General features: G+C 41.1%; 1 protein-coding gene across 2 annotated transcripts in view; it reads right to left on the minus strand.

The window, feature by feature from the left end:
- LOC110513404 (E3 ubiquitin-protein ligase UHRF2) overlaps positions 1-14932 on the minus strand; it is a 46420-nt gene extending 31488 nt beyond the window's left edge. Inside the window, exon 1 of one of the 2 annotated variants that reach the window (XM_090191752.1) lies at positions 14778-14932. Coding sequence is in view for 1 of the 2 variants with exons in the window: in XM_036936917.2 (XP_036792812.2) it covers positions 13920-14072 (153 nt within the window). In the remaining variant the exon portion in view is untranslated. Of the gene's footprint in view, positions 1-13919; positions 14267-14777 lie in introns of those variants that run through there. The other variant, XM_036936917.2, reaches the window with a different exon arrangement.
- Positions 14933-16643: the final 1711 nt, after the last annotated feature.

Here is a 16643-nt window from a genome sequence, read left to right on the forward strand (position 1 = left end):
ATGTTTTTACAGATTTGGTGTTTAGAAATGTTCAAGAGATGGTGACATTTTTGGCCGATTGGATAATATGCCATGCCTTTGTACACGAAGAGTGACATTTTGCAAAAGCAAATGGCAGTGAGCCAACCAACCATAACATTTCAAATAGACAGGTCTATTTGAAATGTTATGGTTGCTTGGCTCACTGCCATTTGCTTTTGCAAAATGTCACTCTTCGTGTACAAAGGGGTAATAATAATAACTTGATATATCCTTATGTGAATAATTAAATAAGATCATGCAGTATAAATTATTACAGCCACTGTTGTTTTCATTGAGTCCCAAAATTGTTTTTAGATGGCTTGGGATGAGTTGGACCACAGAGTGAAGGAAAAGAAGCCAACAAGTGCTCGGCATATATGTGGGAACTCCTTCAAGACTGTTGGAAAAGCAGTCCAGGTGAAACTGGTTGAGAGAATGCCAAGAGTGTACAAAGCTGTCATCAAGGCAAAGGGTGGCTATTTGAAGAATCTCAAATATATTTGGATTTCTTTAACATTTTTTGGTTACTATATGATTCCATATGTGTTACTTCATAGTTTTGATGTCTTCACCATTATTTGCGCCAGGTCGCAATTGTAAATGAGAACTTGTTCTCAACTTGCCTACCTGGTTAAATAAAGGTGAAATTAAAAATTAAAAATTTACAATTGAGAAAATAGCCAAAATAAAGAAAAATCCTGGAATGAGTAGGTGTTCTAAAACTTTAGACACACACTACCGTTCAAAGGTTTGGGGTCACTTAGAAATGTCCTTGTTTTTTAAAGAAAAGCAACATTTCTTCCCATTAAGATAACATCAAATTGACCAGAAATACAGAGTAGACATGGCTAATGCTGTAAATGACTATCGTAGCTGGAAACGGCAGATTTTTTATGGAATATCTACATAGGCTTACAGAGGCCCATTATCAGCAACCATCTCGCCTGTGTTCCAATGGCACGTTGTGTTAGCTAATCCAAGTTTATCATTTTAAAAGGCAAATTGATCATTAGAAAACCCTTTTGCAATTATGTTAGCACAGCTGAAAACTGTTGTGTTGCAATAAAACTGGCCTTCTTAGACTCGTTGAGTGTCTGGAGCATCAGCATTTGTGGGTTCGATTACAGGCTCAAAATGGCCAGAAACAAAGTCCTTTCTTCTGAAACTCGTCAGTCCATTTCTCAGAACCAAGGCTATTCCATGCGAGAAATTGCCAAGAAACTGAAGATCTCGTACAACACTGTGTACTACTCTCTTCACAGAACAGCGCAAACTGGCTCTAACCAGAATAAAAAGGAGTGGGAGGCCCCGGTGCACAACTGAGCAAGAGGACAAGTACTTTAAAGTATCTAGTTTGAGAAACGCATGCCTCGCAAGTCCTCAACTGGCAGCTTCATTAAATAGTACCCGCAAAACACCCGTCTCAAAGTCAACAGTTAAGTAGAGACTCCAGGATGCTGGGCTTCCATTAAAAATCAGCCATTTCCAGCTACAATAGTAATTTAGAACATTAACAATGTCTACACTGCATTTCTGATCAATTTGATGTTATTTTAACGGGGGGGGGGGTGCTTTTCTGTCAAGAAAAAGGACATTTCTAAATGACGAAAACATCTACATATATGCACCCATCTCAGTGAACTAATCCATTGCGGAGGCCTAGACTGAGAGCCAATTTATCTGAAAATGTGGTCGGAGGCTCCATATGGAGGGTGGGACGCAATTGCGGAGCCTCCAGAGACCAAATCGAGCTCCATACCGCATCGCCATGCTCCTCCCAACTGTTACAACAATGTAGAGGGCTCTGTATGGCTCTGCATTGACATGATTGGTTGACTGTAGGTGGGGGCGGTGCATCCTGTAGAAAGCACAAAAACTCACTTCCTTGACAATTTCCTTCACCACAGCTTTGCACTGCTCAGCAAAGCACAAGAAGTATGAATGCCCTGATTTCTGCTGAGGTTTATCACCATAAATGCTACACGGCCAATGCAGACATCAGATTAACCATGCAGTACCCAGATGCACAATGCACTTCTCTAGAATGTGCTCTCTTCTGCCAATTTGTGCACAGTCATTGTTTCATAACTTTATTGTGTGAATTGTTCGCATTTGATTGTTAGCGTCTATCAATTCCCCTTTGCATACATCACCAGTAGTACATTTACCGTTAATTCCTAATCTACAATGTTTGTTTTGTTATGGTAATTTATGTTAATGCCTTCAACATATTATTCCAGTCTTTTACCGTTCTCATTGTCAGAGTGGACATTTTGTTTGCAGAGCGCACAACCTATGCTGCGACACTTGTGAGAAACAAGTTTTGGTTTATTTCATTCTATTTACGAGTTGTCAATTTAGTCATAGTCTTTTGTTTGAAGCGCTCCTGTCAATGCTGAGTAAGCATGAATACGCATAGAAATAGCCCTCTAGGCTACATGGCCTGCATGTAAATGTAGGTATATTAATGTGGCCATTTGGGGATGTCTGATAGAATTTCTGATTGGCTTTACGCACAACCACTAATGAGCTGTGGAGATTCTCAAAGTAATGTTTTCTTCACCTCAAACAGCAAACAAAGTCGGTTTTAACATCCATTGAGAATGACAATAGTTCTTCAATGTACTTGAAAAATCTTTCCAGCTCCGTCCCTTTCGATAACAATTCAGAGTGAAGGGGAAAAATGCTATGCTCTGATTCAGTGGAAAAGTCATAAAATAGGCCTACCTGATTACTTCTCATCAGTGCTTGACCTGAACTGAAATATGTTCCGGTACTCATTTTGGGTGCTAGTACTGTTTTATTTAGGTGCAGGAGCTCCTCAATACTTTTGAACTAATATTCTATAAAGAGGAACAGGAGCTCAAAGCAGTAGAGCATTTGAGGTGTCAGTACTTCGCTCCGGTGAGCTTCTTATCCCTTGCGTAAATACCCTACAGCTGTGTACGTCCCGAGCTCACTGGGCAGGAAACTGAGGGCCCAAAGTATTTTAAACAATGTTGCAAGTTAGCTAGCTCAAGCTTCAGCTGGACCCAAGTTAATTGTTGATACAATGTTTCAAGTTGGTTGCAGACAGGCCATGTGTAGCCAATGTGAATTATAGGATATTTATATTAAAATCAGGATGTTTTCTGCCTGCAGGCTGCAATGTTTTTATTTGTTGGCTTTGTGTAGGCTATTTTTACATAAATGGCAATAGAAATTACTTTTTTTTTAGTATGTATCATTTTTCATTTAGATAGCATTGTGATTAACCACATGACAATGATTTTGAGATATGAAGAAGTTATCATAAATGAAACTGTTCGGCAAAAATGTGTAAATGAAAACCATAACTGTCACGCAGATCAGTAGAAATGGTAAGATATATCGGCATTCCACATGAGAAGGGTTGATGATGACTCGTTTATTTATTTATTACCAGGAACTTCGGGATATATTTTCTTCCCTGGTTATCTAGATCTCTGGCTCCCTCTTGAGTCATTTCTGTCTCATTTCATCAAACAGTAAGCTTAAAGTATCAGACAAGCTCAATGCTTATAGATGATTTTATTAAAACACAGAGACATAGATATATATAGATACACATACACTTGAAGTTGGAGGTTTACATACACCTTAGCCAATTACATTTAAACTAAGTTTTTAATCCCAGTAAACATTCCCTGTTTTAGGTTAGTCAGGATCACCACTTCATTTTAAGAATGTGAAATGTCAGAATAATAGTAGAGAGAATAATTTAATTCAGCATTATTTCTTTCATCACATTCCCAGTGGGTCAGATGTTTACATACACTCAATTTGTATCTGGTAGCATTGCCTTTAAAATAGCTTAACTTGGATCAAACCTTTCAGGTAGCCTTCCACAAGCTTCCTACAATAAATTGGGTGAATTTTGGCCCATTCCTCCTGACAGAGCTGGTGTAACAGTTGGGTTTGTAGGCCTCCTTGCTCGTACACGATTTTTCAGTTCTGCCCACACATTTTCTATGGGATTGAGGTAAGGGCTTTGTGATGGCCACTCCAATACCTTGACTTTGTTGTCCTTAAGCCATTTTGCCATAACTTTGGAAGTATGCTTGGGGTCATTGTCCATTTGGAAGGCCCATTTGCGACCAAGCTTTATCTTCCTGACTGATGTCTTGAGATGTTGCTTCAATATATCCACATAATTTTCCTACCTTATGATGCCATCTATTTTGTGAAGTGCACCAGTCCCTCCTGCAGCAAAGCACCCCCACAACATGATGCTTCCACCCCGTGCTTCACAGTTGGGATGGTGTTCTTCGGCTTGCAAGCCTCCCCCTTTATCCTCCAAACATAATGATGGTCATTATGGCCAAACATTTCTATTTTCGTTTCATCAGACCAGAGGACATTTCTCCAAAAAGTATGATCTTTGTTCCCATGTGCAGTTGCAAACCATAGTCTGGATTTTTTATGGTCGTTTTGGAGTAGTGGCTTCATCCTTGCTGAGCGGCCTTTCAGGTTATGTCGATATAGGGCTCGTTTTACTATGGAAACAGATACTTTTGTACCTGTTTCTCCAGCATCTTCACAAGGTCCTTTGCTGTTGTTCTGGGATTTATTTGCAGTTTTTGCACCAAAGTACATTCATCTCTAGGAGACAGAATATGTCTCCTTCCTGAGCGGTATGATGGCTGCGTGGTCCCTAGTCTTATTTGTACAGATGAGCGTGGTACCTTCAGGCTTCTGGAAATTTCTCCCAAGGATGAAGCTGCTGATTTCTTTTGATGTTCTCATGATGTCAAGCAAAGAGGCACTGAGTTTGAAGGTAGGCCTTGAAATACATCCACAGGTACATCTCCAATTGACTCAAATTATGTCAATTAGCCTATCAGAAGCTTCTAAAGCCATGACATCATTTTCTGGAATTTTCCAAGTTGTTTAAAGGCACAGTCAACTTAGTGTATGTATACTTCTGACCCACTGGAATTGTATTACATTGAATTATAAGTGAAATAATCTGTCTGTAAACAATTATTGGAAAAATTACTTGTGTCATGCACAAAGTAGATGTCTTTATTGACTTTCCAAAACTATAGTTTGTTAACAAGAAATGTGTGGAGTGGTTGAAAAATGACTTTTAATGACTCCAACCTAAGTGTATGTAAACTTCTGACTTCAACTGTGTGTGAAAAATACAAGTTAAAAAAAATTGATTGGTTGGAAGAACAGACGACTTTCGGTCAACCGAGATTTTTTGTTGTTGTCAGGGACGACCCTAGTGTGTATTCTCATTATTATTATTTGGTTATTGATCACAATTACCACCTCTCCCCAGTCAAACTACTTTCTGTGTTTATCTTATCCAAGGTGACAAGTCAGCCAGACGGTCTTTGAAAAGCTAAGTTCTAATCATTACAAGCACAGCACTCAGACAGTGACTAAAAACTACATAGGATATGCTTTGCTTACGCATTGGCAAGGTGGGGACAACCTATTTTGAATACGTAATTATTGAACGTCTCCTTTAGTGTTTGAATAGGCAATTGCTGGACCTAATATATTCCATGTGGAGAAGATGGGCAGCACTACACCACCAGGCCGAACCTGGAAAAGTCCATTAGAGGGGCCTCCCGGGTGGCGCTGTACTGCAGCGCCAGCTGTGCCACCAGAGACTCTGGGTTCGCGCCCAGGCCCTGTCGCAACCAGCCACGACCGGGAGGTCCGTGGGGTGAAGCACAATTGGCCTAGCGTCGTCTGGGTTAGGGAGGGCTTGGCTGGTAGGGATATCCTTGTCTCATCGCGCACCAGCGACTCCTGTGGCAGGCCGGGCGCAGTGCGCGCTAACCAAGGTTGCCAGGTGCACGGTGTTTCCTCCGACACATTGGTGCGGCTGGCTTCCGGGTTGGATGCGCGCTGTGTTAAGAAGCAGTGCGGCTTGGTTGGGTTGTGTATCGGAGGACGCATGACATTCAACCTTCGTCTCCCCCGAGCCCGTACGGGAGTTGTAGCGATGAGACAAGATAGTAGCTACTAAACAATTGGATACCACGAAATTGGGGAGAAAAAGTTTTTTTTTTAAAGTCCATTAGATTCTATCTTGGCTGACAGATATGACTTGGCATCGCACAATGATTTTAAAACACAACAGAGAAAAGTACTGTATATGGAATTAAAATGACAGAATATTAATATTATTACCATGGTACTTTTGTGGGGTTATCTGCATCTGCCAATTAAGTGAATTGGACCACCTGGGATCAACCTTTATCAGAATTGGGGAAGGTGCCATGGAACCTATCAAAGCATCAGTATATGAACTGTGCTTCCAAAATGCACCTGTTTTGTGTGTACACACAGCTGAGTGTGTGTGTGTGTGTGTGTATTTTTATAAGTGAGTCAGGGCTGTTGTATGTGTGACGATTAATTTCCCTAACGCAAAAAAGGTGCTAAACCATATCAATTAGTGGGGTGGTGATGAGAGACTAGTCTATAGAGTCAGTGGGGCGGTGATGAGAGACTAGTCTATAGAGTCAGTGGGGCGGTGATGAGAGACTAGTCTATAGAGTCAGTGGGGCGGTGATGAGAGACTAGTCTATAGAGTCAGTGGGGCGGTGATGAGAGACTAGTCTATAGAGTCAGTGGGGCGGTGATGAGAGACTAGTCTATAGAGTCAGTGGGGCGGTGATGAGAGACTAGTCTATAGAGTCAGTGGGGCGGTGAGAGACTAGTCTATAGAGTCAGTGGTGAGAGACTAGTCTATAGAGTCAGTGGTGAGAGACTAGTCTATAGAGTCAGTGGTGAGAGACTAGTCTATAGAGTCAGTGGGGTGGTGAGAGACTAGCCTATAGAGTCAGTGGTAAGAGACTAGTCTATAGAGTCAGTGGTAAGAGACTAGTCTATAGAGTCAGTGGTGAGAGACTAGTCTATAGAGTCAGTGGGGCCGGTGGTGAGAGACTAGTCTATAGAGTCAGTGGGGCCGGTGGCGAGAGACTAGTCTATAGAGTCAGTGGTGAGAGACTAGTCTATAGAGTCAGTGGTGAGAGACTAGTCTATAGAGTCAGTGGTGATAGACTAGTCTATAGAGTCAGTGGGGCGGTGAGAAACTAGTCTATAGAGTCAGTGGGCCGGTGAGAGACTAGTCTATAGAGTCAGTGGGGCGGTGAGAAACTAGTCTATAGAGTCAGTGGGGCGGTGAGAGACTAGTCTATAGAGTCAGTGGTGAAAGACTAGTCTATAGAGTCAGTGGGGCGGTGAGAGACTAGTCTATAGAGTCAGTGGGGTGATGAGAGACTAGTCTATAGAGTCAGTGGGGTGGTGAGAGACTAGTCTATAGAGTCAGTGGGGTGGTGAGAGACTAGTCTATAGAGTCAGTGGGGTGGTGAGAGACTAGTCTATAGAGTCAGTGGGGTGGTGAGAGACTAGTCTATAGAGTCAGTGGTGTGATGAGAGACTAGTCTATAGAGTCAGTGGGGTGATGAGAGACTAGTCTATAGAGTCAGTGTGGTGATGAGAGACTAGTCTATAGAGTCAGTGTGGTGATGAGAGACTAGTCTATAGAGTCAGTGGTGAGAGACTAGTCTATAGAGTCAGTGGTGAGAGACTAGTCTATAGAGTCAGTGTGGTGATGAGAGACTAGTCTATAGAATCAATATGGTGATGAGAGACTAGTCTATAGAATCAATATGGTGATGAGAGACTAGTCTATAGAGTCAGTGGGGTGATGAGAGACTAGTCTATAGAGTCAGTGGTGAGAGACTAGTCTATAGTCAGTGGTGAGAGACTAGTCTATAGAGTCAGTGGTGAGAGACTAGTCTATAGAGTCAGTGGTGAGAGACTAGTCTATAGAGTCAGTGGTGAGAGACTAGTCTATAGTCAGTGGTGAGAGACTAGTCTATAGAGTCAGTGGTGAGAGACTAGTCTATAGAGTCAGTGGTGAGAGACTAGTCTATAGAGTCAGTGGTGTGATGAGAGACTAGAGAGCCACAGTCAGCCTGGCAGGGAGAAAGTAATTCTGGGATAAGTTAGAAAACGCCCAACACACACACAGTGCTCCTGCTCCGTACCCCATCCCCCACGGCCCATCCCGCGCCCAACCCACCCCTCGCCTACCGCCCGCTAGACTGCCAAAGAGGGGAGCAATAGGGGAAAAAAACAAAAAGAACAAGGTCACGTTTCTTATCAAGAGCGAACACCCCGGCCCCAAGCAGCCCAAAACACTGACATGTACCCAAACTCTGCAGTATTTAGTCATCTATACAGAACACATTCATTTTTTCCTCAAATAGATTTGATTCTTTAGCTCTAGTAAATACATGGACAAAAAGAAGTCGACTTGATTTGGCTCGGTGCGGCTTGCTCTCCCCCCCCCCCCCCCAACCCGCCAAACCTCGTTTCTTCCTAGCCGTTGTGTTTGTAAAGCAGGACCCTGCGTTTTTGACAAACCGGTCTGGTACAGTGAAAAAGAAAGTGCTCCTTGCATTACCAACAACCGCGGCACAGTTTCTGTAGCTAGCTGCTATTCAAATTAAGAACACACAGGCTTCAACATAGTGTCGCCGCTGATGGAACCACCAACAGAAGAACTAGACAGTGATGACCGAAAATCCTAAAATCTAAATCCACGTGCAGGGTATTTGAACATAGAAATGGCTAAACTTGGACTAAACTAGAATATTTACATGTAACACTTTTTTTAAAGACTTGAATGTTATTGTGTTTATTATATAAGCCAGAGCTAGGTTTGTGGTTACCAACGTCCAATTGATTTATTGTCCTAAAGCACAGTGTCTGTAAGGTGTTCTCTATGGCGGGACGGAAGAAAAGATAGGCACAATAAAACACCTAAAGCTTTGGATTGATATCCTCCTACTCCCATTTCACACTGACCTCTCTCAGAAAACCCACACCAATTCCTACAATGTAACAATTACTCTGACCTTTGACCTACAGGAATCACAGAATACTGGGTTGTGTTCAGGTGGCACAAAATGGAAGAAAAAGGAGAGGGACTATCTAATGCTCATTGTTGTTTTCTGTTACAAAAGGCTTTGAAAACGTTTTATTACAGTGTGCCCTTACGAACACGACCATGGACTACATTGATCTACCTCAACTGTCGCTTCTTAAAATGGCACACTGTTCCTTAACTCATAAAGGACACCAACTTTCATCAGGTTATTAAACTGCCTCCACTGCAGGCAAGAAGCGCTATGTAAATGGATTCAAGTGCCCTCAGCCCTGTCAGACGACAGGCTTCAAACCTTCAGCCAGCCCAGCCCTAAACTGGGCGTGCCTGTACGCATGGCGGACTGCAGCTCACTCTTATCCCTGTCCCCCAAAACCCTGGACAACGATGGAACCGGTTCTTACAAAGCCCTCAATGCCTCTGAGCAGTATCAAGATAACTGAACGAATGCCCTGGGTTTTCCAACAGAGAAAATGTGTCGCGGTTTATTAGTCTGTCGTGTTGAAAACATTGTGTGTGTATTTGTGTTTATGAAAAACAGTTGATCGGTATTTTCTCGCATTTGGGAGCATTTATAACATTCCAGACGTACGAGTGGTTTTTTTTGGCACCGAAAGGTCATTACAACTCGAACAGTGAAATACTAATGCCTGACCTTCAAACACTCTGAGCAACACTCACTCGCCAATAGACAGGGAGCATAATTCAAAACCAGCCAATCACAAGCCTTGAGTGTGATGAGACGGCATGTTCTGATCTGAAAGAGAATGGCAATGGTGACTGTATTCCTATGTAAGGGAAAGTGGGTGACTGTTAGGCAGGTACTATAAAGACTAGAAAAGGTACCTTTACCACAGACTTACAAGACCACTGTGGCTCTGTAAAATGGACCATCTTCAAACACAAGGACAGAGTCAGTCAATGCATTGAACTAGGTCTGAAACGACGCCATTTTGATATTGAATGAGTTGAACGGGTCTCCTCCGGCAGCATATTCTAACAGTGTTTCGGTAGTCGGTACTGTGAGTGGCTCATTCTTCACATTTCTTCACACGTGGAAATCCCCCACCCACCCTGCCTGCTTTCCTACGAGGCAGAGGAAATAAAAGTACATTACTGTACTACACTATTACAGTACAACTTTACTACAGTACATTACTGTACTACACTATTACAGTACAACTTTACTACAGTACATTACTGTACTACACTATTACAGTACAACTTTACTACAGTACATTACTGTACTACACTACAGTACAACTTTAGTACATCACATTACTGTACTACACTACAGTATTACAGTACAACTTTCCTACAGTACATTACTGTACTACACTACAACTATACTACAGTACAACTATACTACTAGACCTACACTACTTTACATTCCTGTCCTAGTAGACCTACACTACAACTTTACTACAGTACATTACTGTACTACCAGGCGTTCACTACAGTACTACATTACAACTATACTACAGTACAACAATACTCCACAAAATCAGCACTGAAACCCAAGGATCTTCTTGTATAATAAGCCTCATAACCCTCAAAACCATAGCCTAGCACATATTGTGGTCCTCTGAAGCTCATTTGGTAGAACATAGTGCTTGCAACGCCAGGATAGTGGGTTCGATTCCCGGGAGCACCTGTACATCAAAAAATGTATGCACGCATGACTAAGTCGTGTTGGATAAAAGCATCTGCTAAATGACACATTATGTATCATCATCATTAACTAGGCATAAATAAAAAGGATAGTGGGAAAATTCAACACTCTGTATGGAAATGCATAAAGAGAAAACCATATTGTTTCCTTAGAAAACAGACAGCCATGCATAAATCACACGGTGATGAAACATATGTGGGCTGTCAACTGAACACCCCTGTCAAAGCTAACCAAGTGCAGGTCTTTTGTTGTTTAAATTCAGGTTGGCCTAGTGGTTAGCGCGTTGGACTAGTAACCGGAAGGTTGGAAGTTCAAACCCCCGAGCTGACAAGGTACAAATCTGTCGTTCTGCCCCTGAACAGGCAGTTAACGCACTGTTCCTAGGCCGTCATTGAAAATAAGAATTTTTTTCTTAATTAACTGACTTGCCTAGTTAAATAAAAAGATCAAATAAAAAAAATAATTAGTCGCTTACTCTCCACAAAAAAAGTAGGCTTGGTGTGGCTACGTCCCATGTTTCCTCTACACAGACAAACACATGGAGTGATTCTTCATTCAAAAAATGCAAAATGGCCGACACCTCATGCTGTACAACATTATACAGCAACAAACGACTTCCGCAGGAATGGAATCCCTCCCCAAGCATGCATGTGCAGAGACAAAACCATTTCAACTTCATATAATAATAAGAATAAGAATAAGAATAATAAGAAGAATAAGAATAATAAGAAGAATAAGAAGAATAAGAATAATAAGAATAATAATAAGAAGAAGAATAAGAATAAGAATAAGAATAATAAGAAGAAGAATAAGAATAAGAAGAATAAGAATAATAAGAAGAAGAATAAGAATAAGAAGAAGAAGAAGAATAATAATAATAAGAAGAAGAATAAGAAGAAGAATAAGAAGAATAATAATAAGAAGAAGAATAAGAAGAAGAATAATAAGAAGAAGAATAAGAAGAATAATAAGAAGAATAAGAAGAATAAGAATAAGAAGAAAACAAAATCAACCTATTTATTTTCTATGCCAGACACGATTCTGCTTTTGTTGATTTATTTACAGATGAAATGTAGAAGTGGGGCCTAGGATTTAAGGATGGCTAACTGGCCTTCAAAAAGTAAGTAATTTCTATGGTAAATCAAATAACTAGAATAAAATGGTGTGATTAAAGTGTATTATCTGATAATAGAAAAGCAGTATTTTCTTCTTTACAGGGTGCCTGTCGAGTCATTATTCCAACTTTAATTATTCCCCACGCAGGTAGTGTCCCAAATGGCTCCTTATTCTCTACCTAGTGCATACGGGTTGTGATCAAAAGTAATGTACTACATAAGAAACAGGGTGCCATTTGAGAAGCACACAGGGACATAGCGCTCAGACGATTAATTGTATGACTACAGCCTCCTCCTCCCAGCATTCTACATCTGATTACTCAGATTACCGCCAATTATGAAGTGGGTGTCTCACACACACACACACTCTCTCTCTCTCTCTCTCTCTCTCTCTACCCCCAAGCCATAAGACTGCTAAATAGTTAGTCCGGGTAGCTATTTGGTTAACTATTGATCCTTTTTGCACTAACTCTTGACTCGCTCCTGCTACTGTTTTATCTATCCTGTTGCCTAGTCACTTTACCTCTACATATATGTACATATCTACCACAATTACATCATAACCCTGCACAACAACTCGGTACTGGTACCCCGTGTATAAAGCCAAGTTATTACTCATTGTGCATTTATTCCTTGTGTTATTATTTTTAGATTATTTCTCTCTGTATTGTTGGGAAGGGCCCATAAGTAAGCATTTCGCTGTTAGTCTACACCTGTTGTTCACAAAGCATGTGACAAATACAATGTGGTTTGACACACACAGGAGAGGACTTAATGGCCATTACATGGGCAGTAGGACTGAACAGGATTTGTCTCCAACCGTATTGCCAGTGTTTTTCTTAACTGCCTGCATTTTGAGTCATTAGGTGGTTGTAGGTGGGTGTACACCTATTCTGACAACACTCAAGCAGCCAATCATAATTACTACATTGTAAACAGAGCCCTAAAAAAATGGACCTTCACAAACACTGAAATTATGACAAGGCATTATGTGAAGTCTACAGAAAATACAATGTTGCACTGACTGATCAATGTCCTATTGTAAAAGAGGTAACGTTAATGAGAGAAAATGTGTTACTCCACTTCAGCTTCTAGAATCCCCAGGAGTACTTGTCTAGAATCCCCAGGAGTACTTGTCTAGAATCCCCAGGAGTACTTGTCTAGAATCCCCAGGAGTATTGTCTAGAACTACAGGTAGCCTAGTGGTTAGAGCAGTGGTTAGAGCATTGGGCCAGTAACGGAAAGGTTCTGCCCCACAGGTAGGCAATCATAGTAAATAAGAATTTGTTCTTGACCGACTTGCCTAGTTAAATAAAGGTTACATTTTTAAAGAAAATTGTCTAGAATCCCCAGGAGTAATTGTCCAGCAGAACCTCTTATCTAACTCATACTAAATTTGAAAGACAGTATTCAATATATATCACTAAGTATTTAAGATTTACATGTACATGCAGAATATGGGGGAAACAAAGTAATCATGCTTACTCTGACCGTAGCATATTTCACTAGAAAGCCTAACCACCGTGTTCACTATGCAGTGACGTCGAGGGTGTCAAACCAGTAGCGCGCGGGTGTAAACACTGCACTTCACTGGATGGCAATGCACGTGGAGCAACGCATCCTAAGCGTAAACAAATGCATCATACAATCACATGCCGCATGAATATGAAAGGCAATGAAACATTAGTAAAGATCCCAGATGTTTTTGCAAACATGATTCCGCCGCGTTTTCAACATATAAGACTATTACGGGGTAATTATATAAAATATACCCACCTATCCAAAATATAAGAAAATGAAAGATCTAATTGGTAAGTGGATCTGAATGGACATTTTCCATTTCCTTCCCGACACTAAATATCTGGAGAAAAAAAATACCAGGAAGTATACGCCATTTCTCAGCTCTCTAGCTCAAGTGTTGGCGATTGCATTTTAAATAGGCCAACTGAAAACGCTGCAACAATGTATCCAACAGTAGATAAAGCATGAATGGGGGACAACAGCAGCAAATTAATATCACTGGCAGAGTGCGTCCTCTTGGTTCTTGCGCAAGAACTGTTGGCGAATTCCCTTCAAAACAGGAAGCTCCGGTATTAAGTACAACGTTAGCAGCCTGACACTTAATCCTGCAACGTAAACAAACAACTGTTACGATGGCCATAGGTGAGACATCTACCTGTTTGCCCCGATAGAATAACCGTTGTTGTCCGGGGTTTACATTGAAGATATCTTGGATTTTCAGCCTCAGAGACTCAATTTTGGTCAGCCTGGAAAGATCCTCAATGGTTCGTGTCTCCTTTCCGTCTATGGTCCGAATTTGAATCCACATCGTTCCACCGCCCGATAGCCACCAAAAAGGTTACAGAAATCTAATCACAACAAATACAGGGGCTTGGGGGGAAAGGGGAATAACAGTGAAAACGTTCAGCACTCCATAGCCTTTTCCTCTGCAGGGGAGAATGATTCTTGCAGGAGGTGTCGCTCACATGGGTCACCGCGCCAAGCAAATCTCGCGAAATAAAATTCAGTACAATTTGCCGTTAAAGACGCAGGGCCCCTTTTTTGTAGTTTCCACTAGATAGCGCAGACTAAGTCAAAATTGGCAATATGTCGCAAAAAAATATGAAAACAAAACATTTGTTTTTTGGGCTTAATTTAAGTTTAGGGTTAAGCATAACGTTAGCATTGTGGTTAAGGTAAAGGTTTAGAATTACATTTTAAGATTAATTGTACAAATGGGCGGGGTTTATGACTTTATGAACGGTGTAACTAGTGAATACCCTTTTTTTGTGGGCATGCAAATACAGGAAACCAGCCAACGGATGTCAGTATATCCAGAGATACTCCATTGGAATCGTATTAACGCCCATGGTGTAAATTGCCCATGCGTCGTCAATGGGCCGCACGGTGCATTCTGGGCGATTCTGGGACAAGGAAAGCTCTCCTTCAAGTGGGGAATGGGAGTCAATAACATAGGTGTATAAAGATGGCTAATAACTAAGGTGTATAAAGATGGCTACCCTCATGTACTTACCTAAAAGGCCTTGTTTTCTCAATTCGCCTTATTGTACAGTGCTCTCCGTTATCCTTTTGTATCAGCAAAGCACAGTATACTAAAAAGTAGATTGAGTTGATTTACTGGCACAGTTTGTTAAATTTGGGAGCCATAGTTTAAGGACTGTGGGTAGTGCTGAAAACAATGACGTCATATCTGAATTCCTCCACCCCCCAAAATTTTTAAAAAAATCTGAATTCCTCCATCTTTACGCACCTTAGTTTTTTTTTTAAACATTAGCGAGAATTTCATGAAGTACAGCATTTGCAAATCTTTTCTGAGATGTGAAATAATGAACTTGTTCTCTGTAATGTCATATAGCTTTGGAATCGGGACATTACACACTTGAAAATAGTTAGGTTTCTCAACGTTTAGAACAGATGGCCTGACAATTAGTTTAGCAACAAAGTAACAACGTGAGCACAATTGGTCGACAGTCTGCTGGGAGGGGCGTTATACGTTTCTCCATTCATTGTCCAGTGGGATTCCTATCTCCTTTCTCTCAAAGCTCTGGTATATCTCACCTCTTTTTTAGAATGTGCAATGTACACCGTGGTCATTGTCAAATTAAGGCATCGATCCAAAGGGGTCAATGCAGATAGTCCAGGTAGCTACAGTAACTAGCAAGGACAGTCATAATGTGGCTAATAGACTAGAGTATCTACGGTGCATTCGGGAAGTATTCAGACCCCTTGCCTTTTCCACATTTTGTTACGTTACAGCCTTAATCTAAAATGGATTAAATTAACTTTTTCCTCCTCGATCTTGCCCTAATACCCCATAATGACAAAGTGAAAGCAGGTTTTTAGAAATGTTAGCAAATGTATTAAAAATAAAAAAACAGAAATACCTTATTTACATAAGTATTCAGACTCTTTGTTATGAGGCATGAAAATGAGCTAAGGTGCATCCTGTTTCCATTGATCAACCTTGAGATGTTTCTACAACTTGATTGGAGTCCAGCTGTGGTAAATTCAATTGATTGGACATGATTTGGAAAGGCACACACCTGCCTTTATAAGGTCCCAGAGTTGACAGTGCATGTCAGAGCAAAAACCAAGCCATGAGGTTGAAGGAATTGTCCGTAGAGCTCCGAGACAGGATTGTGTCGAGGCACAGATCTGAGGAAGGGTACCAAAACATTTCTGCAGCATTGAAGGTCCCCAAGAACACAGTGGCCTCCATCATTCTTAAAATGGAAGAATTTTGGAACCACCAACACTCTTTCTAGAGCTTGCTGCCTGGCCAAATTGAGCAATCGGGAGAGAAGGGCCTTGGTAAGGGAGTTCCTCTGTGGAGATGGCAGAACCTTCCAGAAGGAAAACCTTCCCTGCAGCACTCCACCAATCAGGCCTTTATGGTAGAAGCTGCCACTTAGTAAAGAGGCACATGACAGCCCACTTGGAGTTTGCCAAAAAACACAGAAAGGACTCTCAGACCATGAGAAACAAGATTCTCTGGTCTGATGAAACCAAGGTTGAACACTTTGGCCTGAATGTCAAGCGTCACGTCTGGAGGAAACCTGGCACCATCCCTATCAGAGCTTCAGAGGATCTGTAGAGAAGAATTGGAGAAACTCCCCAAATACAGGTGTGCCAAGCTTGTAGCATCATACCCAAGAAGACTCGAATCTGTAGTCTCTGCCAAAGGTGTTTCAACAAAATACTGAGTAAAGGGTCTGAATAAATGTAATGTTTGAAGAAATGTACAAAAATGTATAAACTTTTTGTTTTGTCTTTATGGGGTATTATGTGTAGATGAGAATAAAAATAAAAAATACATCAATTTTAGAATAAGGCTGTAATGTAACATTGTGGAAAAAGTCAAAAGGTCTGAATACTTTCT

The sequence above is a fragment of the Oncorhynchus mykiss genome, chromosome 12 (assembly GCF_057628025.1).
Source record: "Oncorhynchus mykiss isolate SJ-2025 chromosome 12, ASM5762802v1, whole genome shotgun sequence".
In the NCBI taxonomy this organism is placed as follows: Eukaryota; Metazoa; Chordata; class Actinopteri; order Salmoniformes; family Salmonidae; genus Oncorhynchus; species Oncorhynchus mykiss.